The following is an 8,745-nucleotide window of genomic DNA, read 5'->3' on the forward strand; positions in this document are numbered from 1 at the left end:
ACACACACACACACAGGTGATCTGACATCTCCATGATCATCCATCTATCAAACCATCCATCCCCCACCCCGACAAGATCCGAGACCCCCTTACCTCCATGATCTCCAGCAAGGCGTCTGCGATAGCCTCCAGGGAGCTGAGCGGCATCTTCTCGTTCTCCGGTGGGCTCATAGTGAAGGAGCGGTCACCGGGCCGGTAGCTGGTGCGGAACGCGCTCACGGCCGCCGATTTGACCGTGCTGATGCCGAACAGCTGGTAGAACTTGGGCAGGGAGAACTCAGCCAGGCTCAGCTTGAGAACCTGGAGGGTGCTCTCTGTGGATATACATAGTGAATGTGGGGTTTAGCAAACAGACAAAACATGAACACGCATTAACGCACACACACACCACTCCACTCAGCCAAGCTCAGCTTCAGCACCTCTCTGTGGACATATAAAGAGAAAGTGGGATCAAGTTTTAGTTTTAGTAGAGGGTTTTACGGTGCTCGCAACTGCATAAGGTCATGAGTGTCAAGGGGTGGATGTCAACAGAGAAGTCCTTACAGGGAATCAGACTTACTCTGCTCACCTCTCTAGCTTTAACAGCATGAAGTCTGCTTCGACTATCAAGGCACCCCCGAAATAGCGGGTCACAAGAGTGTGACAAACATACAAAAGAAGTAGAGGAGAAATGACGATAGTAAGGATTTGGAAAGAAAAAGCAGCAGTTCCCTGTTGTAGTTCAGGCACAGTTATGAGCATGACATTGATGAATCAGCCCATTTACAATTATAATTCTACTGTGCATAAGAACTCGAGATGTTAATGGTCTCTCCCCAGCCAGGCTCAGCTTCAGCACTTGCAAGATGGTCTCTGGGAACATAGAAAATGTGGGATTGAGCACACAGACTAAACACACATGCACACACACACACACACACACACACACACACATGTAAGCACGCACACACACGCCACTCAACAGCTCAGCTTCAGAACCTGGAGGGTGCTTGTCTGTGGACATACATAGAGAATGTGGGATTGAGCATACAGACAAAACACGCAAACACGCACGCACACCACTCCACCGCTCAGCTTCAGCACCTGCAAGGTGGTCTCTGGGAACATAGAGAATGTGGGATTGAGCACACAGACTAAACACACGCACACACGCGAGCACGCACACACTACTCCACTCCACTGCTCAGCTTCCAACACTTGCACGGTGCTCTGTGGACATACATAGAGAATGTGGGATAGAGTAAACAGACAACACACGAACAGACAACACACGAACAGACACCACTCCGCCAGTATCAGTTTCAGCACCTCGAGGGTGCTCTCTGTGGATATACATAGAGAATGTGGGATTGAGCAACAGACAAAACACAAACAGACACACACACACACACACACACACACACACACACCACTCCACTCCGCCAGCATCAGCTTCAGCACCTCGAGGGTGCTCTCTGTGGATATACATAGAGAATGTGGGATTGAACAAACAGACAAAACACAAACAAGCACGCACGCACACTCCACTCCACTGCTCAGCTCCAGCACCTGCAAAGTTAGTTTAGTTTTAGTAAGTGTTTTACGGCACTTGCAACACAATAAGGTCATAAAAGTGCCGAAGATTAGAGGTGTTACAAGAGAGGAACAAACCCAAAATAAGGATGGGAGATAAAGACGATAGATGGTTGATAGGAAAGAAGGAGCAAACCACACCAGAACACCCACCAACCACCCACCCTTCAACTCTTCGAGGGCATAGTAGACACATATGTCCGAACAGCAGCAGACCAAAGGCAATGTTGTGGAATATTTAAAACCTTCATACACATATCAAAGGCACAAATTGGAAAATTGTACTTTGCATTATATGCACAGTGGCTTATCTTTTTAAGTTTCACATAAAGAAAATGGAACTGAAAAATCTGCTTGTTTTTGTTGGAGTTTTACGGCACTTGCAACACAATAAGGTCACATAAGTGACGAAGAATAGACGAGCTACAAGACAGCAACAAACACAAAAAAGAAGGAGGAGAGATCAGGACGATAGATGTTTGATAGGAAAGAAGAAGCAAATCACACCAGAGCACTCGCCAACCACCCACTGAAAAATCTGCATGAATAAGGAAGTTATGCTTCTGTTTAACACTTTGCCGTCATATCTCGCCAATCGGCGATGTTTACCACCCAGTTTCTTTGGATGTTCCCCAAAATGCTTTTGCCTTTGATGGCAACAGTTTTTTTTACTATATGAGCCTTGTGATGGCAAAGTGGTAAAGGAGAGAGGCAAAACACAAAGCATCTTCAAGCGTAGTGAAATAGCTAAAATGGCCATCCTCAATGAGTTAAAACCTGAGAGCTGAGCCGAGCAGAGCCTGTCCTCACCTGAGAATCTTGTTTTAGTAAGCGTTTTATGGCACTAGGAACACGACCAGGTTCTATTAGTGCCAAAAATTATAGGTGTTACAAGAGGGTAACACACACAAAAAAAGGAGGAAGATAAGTTTAGTTTTAGTAGAGGTTTTACTGTGCTCCCAACTGCATAAGGTCATATGAGCGCCAGAAGATTAGAGGTGTTACAAGAGAGTAACAAACACAAAAAACAAGGAGGAGAGATCAGGACGATAGATGTTTGAAAGGAAAGAAGGAGCAAATCACACCAGAGCACTCGCCAACCACCCACTGAAAAATCTGCATGAATAAGGAAGTCATGCTTCTGTTTAACACTTTGCCGTCATATCCCGCCAATCGGCGATGTTTACCACCCAGTTTCTTTGGACTTTCCCCAAAACGCCTTTGCCTTTGATGGCAACAGTTTTTTACTATATATGAGGCATCGTGGTGGAATCAGGCTCTCGTCAATTTTTAGGCATGTAGAGTTATTATTATCATCTTAAAGCTTGTTCACTTGCCTTTATTTGGATGAAAACAATATCAATTTATCTTGAATAGAAGTCGAGATATTTGCGAAAGAAGGAGGTGGAGGTACTCGGTTTTCAGAAGTAAAATTAATGAGAAAATGGGCGCCAAAGATTAGTTATTTCATTAGCTTAAGAGTCCGTGGTAACTGAAAATTTACATTTTTGGGCCTTTAATCAACGTTTTTCAGAAAAATAAACACAGAAATGAGTTCTTTAATGGGCATGAAGGGTGTTGAGCCAAAAAACAAAAATTTGATAAAAATTCACAAACCTGTGGAAAAATGCAAGTTTCTTCACTTTGATTATTTTGACGAGAGCCTGATTCCACCACGCTGCCTCAAATATGAGCCTTGTGATGGCAAAGTGGTAAAGGAGAGAGGCAAACACAAAGCATCTTCAAGCGTAGTGAAATAGCTAAATTGGCCATCCTCAATGAGTTAAAACCTGAGAGCTGAGCCGAGCAGAGCCTGTCCTCACCTGAGAATCTTGTTTTAGTAAGCGTTTTACGGCACTTGCAACACGACCAGATTCTACCAGTGCCAAAATTGTAGGTGTTACAAGAGGGTAACATACACAAAAAAAGGAGGAAGATAAGTTTAGTTTTAGTAGAGGTTTTACGGTGCTCCCAACTGCATAAGGTCATATGAGCGCCAGAAGATTAGAGGTGTTACAAGAGAGTAACAGACATTAAATAGAAGGAGGGGAGATAAGGACGATAGATGTTTGACAGGAAAGAAGAAGCAAACCACACCAGAGCACCTGCCAACCACCCACTGAGGAAGATTAAAACGATAGACGTTTGATAGGAAAGAAGGAGCAACACCATAGTTTACTTTACTTTTACTTTTCAGATCCAGCGGCCATTTGAGCTGTAGCCCTTCGGCCTGTCCTTAGTTTAGTTTTAGTAAAGTTTTTACGGCGCTAGCAACTGTATAGAACTGTTGATATGCCAAAGAATTTTCAGGTCTTTAGTTTTAGTTTTAGTAAAGTTTTTAAGGCGCTAGCAACTGTATAGAACTGTTGATATGCCAAAGAATTTACAGGTCTTTAGTTTTAGTTTTAGTAAAGGTTTTACGGTGCTCACAACTGCATTAGGTCATATGAGCGCCAGAAGATTAGAGACGTTACAAGAGAGTAACAAACACAAAAAAGAAGAAGGGGAGAGATAAGGAAGATAGATGTTTGATAGGAAAGAAGAAGCAAACCACACCAGAGTACCCGCCAACCACCCATATTTACAGATTTTTACAGCAACACCACATGAAAGCACTCACCAACCGCCCGCTCACCTGAGAACCGGAGCTGTGAGCAGGTGCAGAGGGAGTGTATGATGTTAATGACCAGTCCGTGGGTGGAGGCGCGCAGAGACAGCGGGCCCGTGGACACCAGCAGGGTCACGATATGGAACAGGAAGGGGAGGTGGCTGGCGACTGTGGAAAGGGAGGACACATACAGAGATATAGACAAGTACAATAAACGGTAATAAATGGGTCTGTTTAGAAAATACATGCGTCATGACGATGTTGAATCAGACGCTCCTCAATTTTTGGGGACATATAGTTATTAATACCATCTTAAAGATTGGTTTACTTGTCTTGCATTAGGCGAAAAAAATACCCCTCTATCTTGAACTGAAGTCGAGACATTTGTGATTGAAGGTGGTAGGGTCGCCTGGGTGTAAGAGGTAAAACTATTGAAAAAATGGCCGCCAGAGTTTGCTGACTTCCAAAGCTTGAGAGTCCCTGGAAACTGGAAATTTACATGTTTCGTGCCTTTAATGAACGTTTTTCGGTAACATCTACTCAGAAATACGTTTTTTTTAAAGGACATAAAAGGAGTGGAGCCAAAAATAGAAAATATATGCACAATAAATGGTCTCCTCAAAGACATACAAGCACAAAAATACAGCTGACCCAGTATGTCATCTCTCATTCTCTGGGCTACTGAAGCGTTATGAAACAGAGGAAATGTGCCAACAAAATGTCAAGCTATTGAGAAAAAAAATAAATTGTGGACTCAAGAGCTGCCTATTCATGAAAGAGTCTGTAAGTTCTCCAATGCCAATTTTCAGTACTTCTCCTGACTTTTTCCAGTAAGTTTCAGCACTCAGTACAGTAAGCGTCTTTAGTTTTAGTAAGAGTTTTACGGTACTCACAACACAATAAGGTCATATAAGTGCTGAAGATTAGAGGTGATACAAGAGAGTAACAAACACAAAAAAGAAGGAGATATAAGAACGACAGACATTTGATAGGAAAGAAGAAGCAGGCCACAGCAGAGCACCCGCAACAACCCACGAAGATTGGAGGTGTAACAAGAGAGTAACAAACAAAAAAGAAGGAAGAGAGAGAAATAAGGACAACAGACATTTGATAGGAAAGAAGAAGCAAACCACACCAAAGCACCCGACAACCACCCACTCTCGTTTAGTTTTAGCAAGAGTTTTACGGCACTTGCAACACAATAAGGTCATATAAGTGCCGAAGATTAGAAGCGTTACAAGAGAGTAACAAACGAAAAAAAGGAGGAGAGATCACAACGATAGATGTTTGATAGGAAATAAGGAGCAAACCACACCAGAGCACCCGCCAACCACCCACTCTTGACCAAGCCAAAAGAAGACAGAGAGGGGAGATGAGCACCCACCAGCCACCAGGAGCAGCCTCTCATTGAAGAACCCCATGCCATGGAAAGTGAGACCGAAGGAAAAAGTTCCCGTGAGGGACAGGTTTGTTTTAGTGTTTTAGTAAGAGTTTTACGGCACTTGCAGCACAATAAGGGTCATATAACCATTCACGGATGTAAGACGTACCGTCCAGGGAGTTGTTGAAGGACAGCATGAGCAAGTATCTGGCCAGGATGGCGATGTCGTCCCACATGAGATGGTGCTCCAGGGTGGAGGTCGGGGACGTGCACGTCTTGTCGATCAGCTGGGGGGAGGACAACGCAGGACACAGGTCATTTCATGGGGACAGGACACGGGTCATTTCATGTGGACAGGACACGGGTCATTTCATGTGGACAGGACACGGGTCATTTCATGTGGACAGGACATGGGAGGACACGCTTATAGGAGATACAGTACATACATATCAGCTGGGGGGAGGACAACGCCGGACATGTGGACAGGACACAGGACATGGGTCATTTCATAAGGACAGGACACAGGTCATTTCATGTGGATAGGAAACGCGACGACATGCTTACAGGAGACGCAGTACATACATATCGGTCACAGGGCACACACAGTTCATACATATATACAGGTAACAGGGCACACACAGTTCATACATATATACAGGTCACAGGGCACACACAGTACATACATATATACAGGTCACAGGGTACACACAGTTCATACATATATACAGGTAACAGGGTACACACAGTTCATACATATATACAGGTAACAGGGCACACACAGTTCATACATATATACAGGTCACAGGGTACACACAGTTCATACATATATACAGGTAACAAGGTACAAACACAACAGGACACAAGAGTACACAACAGGACATTGTAGGGCACAGAACATAAGGATATGAGGACACAATAGGACTCTACGACACAATGACACAATAGGACATAAGGTTTTTGTTTGTTTAGTAAGAGTTTTACGGCACTTGCAACGCAATAAGGTCATATAAGTGCCGAAAATTAGGGGTGTAACAAAAACAAAATAGAAGGAGGGGAGATAAAGACGATAGATATATGATAAGAAAGAAGGAGCAAACCTCACCAGAACAACCGCCAACCACCCACAAGGACACAAGAGGACAGACATATAAAGAAATATAAGGACACAAAGACATACAAACGCAGCAAAAGAAAGAAGAAGTAAACTTCACCAGAACACCTGCCAACCACCCACAGCGACACAAGGACACAAAAGGGCAAACAAAGAAATATGAGGACACAAAGACATGCGATCACAACAAGACACACATGGGGACACAAGAAGACGTCGCACAAGGACACAATAAGACAACGTACCCGACATAACCGGCCTATGACCTTCCTGGAGACCAGCTGGACGTTGGCAGAGGTGAGAGCCACTGCTGTGTCTGCCATGATCTCAGCTTGAATCGAACCCAGACCGCCCGTGACACTGCGCTGAAACACACAAAAGGAGACATTAGTTGAGATTAAACACTATGGCTGGCCCCTAGAATACCTCAGGGGAAGGCGTTCAAAAGTGCTGCAGCTGTTTTTCAAGAGAAGTATATCATTACCCTCTTCAACAAAGGTTTCAAACTTGAGGCTCAAAGGCCAACAAAGGCTTGCAAGACAATATTTTGTAGCCCGTAGTTGACATCAAAGCTTAGTGTTAGTGAAGTCCAATTAGAATCTGACTAAGCTTCTCTGGCAGCAAGGAGTAGTTTTACGAAGCTGTCTATAGCTGATTCACTTTCCTCTTTTCTCTACCTGCGCTTAATACAAGACAAAAATCAAATTGCTCTGTTTAAATCATCTCAGATCTTGGCATATGGGTCTGTTCAATGACCAACAGAATCAAGAAGCCCATTCATAAAGGTCACTGCAAACTAAGGTTCCGGCACATGTTCTTTGACGTTAACCTAAAGCAGATTTTTTTTAAATAGGGGATTTACAGCAAACAATTAAACATTTAAAAGTTGACCTATTTTCCTCAACTCCACACTTTACCATTCACCTAAGAACCACAGTCCAACAGACAGGGAGAGTACTTTTCATGACTCGCCTGGAGATGTGGATGGAATTTTCAAGCTCACAAAATCATGTGGGGGCAAGGGGTGTCACTGTCTCAAAAGGAGCAATTTGTAGGCTAGGCTACTGTAAATCAATTATTTTAGCGATCCTGTGTACGCACTTTACTTTTACTTTACTTTTCCGATCCAGCGGCCATTTGGGTTCTAGCCCTTCGGTCTGTCAATATGGCAAAGAATATGTACGCTCCAAAACAGCATTTTTTAATATAGGGCCCACATATAGAAAATTCTACTTAAGTTACCTCAATAAAGCAGTGCAGGTAAACCACCTCAATACTGTTTAGTTGTACTACCTTTATGCAGCTGCCTTATTATACTACCTTTATAAAGCTGCATAACTTTACTACCTTTATAAGCTGTACTACCTTTATAAAGCTGTCTGGTTGTACTACTTTTAGAAAGCTGTCCAGCTGTACTGTCTGGCTGTACTATCTTTATAAAGCTGTCTGGCTGCACTATCTAGCTGCACTACCTTTATGCTATACTATCTAGCTGTGCTACCTTTATAAAACTATCTAGCTGTACTACCTTTATAAAACTATCTAGCTGTACTACCTTTATAAAACTATCTAGCTGTACTACCTTTATAAAACTGTCTAGCTGTACTACCTTTATAAAACTGTCTAGCTGTACTACCTTTATGAGGCTGTCTAGCTGTACTACCTTTATGAGGCTGTCTAGCTGTGCTACTTTTATAAAGCTGTCTGGCTGTACTACCTTTATAAAACTGTCTGGCTGCACTACCTTTATGCTGTACTACCTTTATAAAACTGTTTAGCTGTACTATCTTTATGAGGCTGTCTGGCTGCACTACCTAGCTGTACTACTTTTATAAAACTGTCTAGCTGTACTACCTTTATAAAGCTGTCTAGCTGCACTACCTTTATGAGGCTCTCTAGCTGTACTACCTTTATAAAGCTGTCTAGCTGTACTACTTTTATAAAGCTGTCAGGCTGCACTACCTTTATAAAACTGTCTAGCTGTACTACCTTTATAAAGCTGTCTAGCTGTACTACCTTTATAAAGCTGTCTAGCTGTACTACCTTTATAAAGCTGTCTAGCTGTACTACCTT

The 8,745-nt window shown here is 43.1% G+C and overlaps 1 protein-coding gene across 1 annotated transcript in view; it reads right to left on the minus strand.

The window, feature by feature from the left end:
- Nucleotides 1-8,728, minus strand: part of LOC101845855 (neurofibromin) — a gene marked incomplete at its 3' end in the record, with an annotated part of 12,248 nt that extends 3,520 nt beyond the window's left edge. Inside the window, 5 exon segments of the mRNA XM_035970393.1 lie at nucleotides 94-314; nucleotides 4,208-4,348; nucleotides 5,731-5,848; nucleotides 6,918-7,037; nucleotides 8,716-8,728. Coding sequence (XP_035826286.1) covers nucleotides 94-314; nucleotides 4,208-4,348; nucleotides 5,731-5,848; nucleotides 6,918-6,995 — 558 coding nt within the window.
- Between the last annotated feature and the right edge of the window lie 17 nt (nucleotides 8,729-8,745).

Source organism: Aplysia californica, unplaced genomic scaffold, assembly GCF_000002075.1.
Source record: "Aplysia californica isolate F4 #8 unplaced genomic scaffold, AplCal3.0 scaffold00262, whole genome shotgun sequence".
Lineage (NCBI taxonomy): Eukaryota > Metazoa > Mollusca > Gastropoda > Aplysiida > Aplysiidae > Aplysia > Aplysia californica.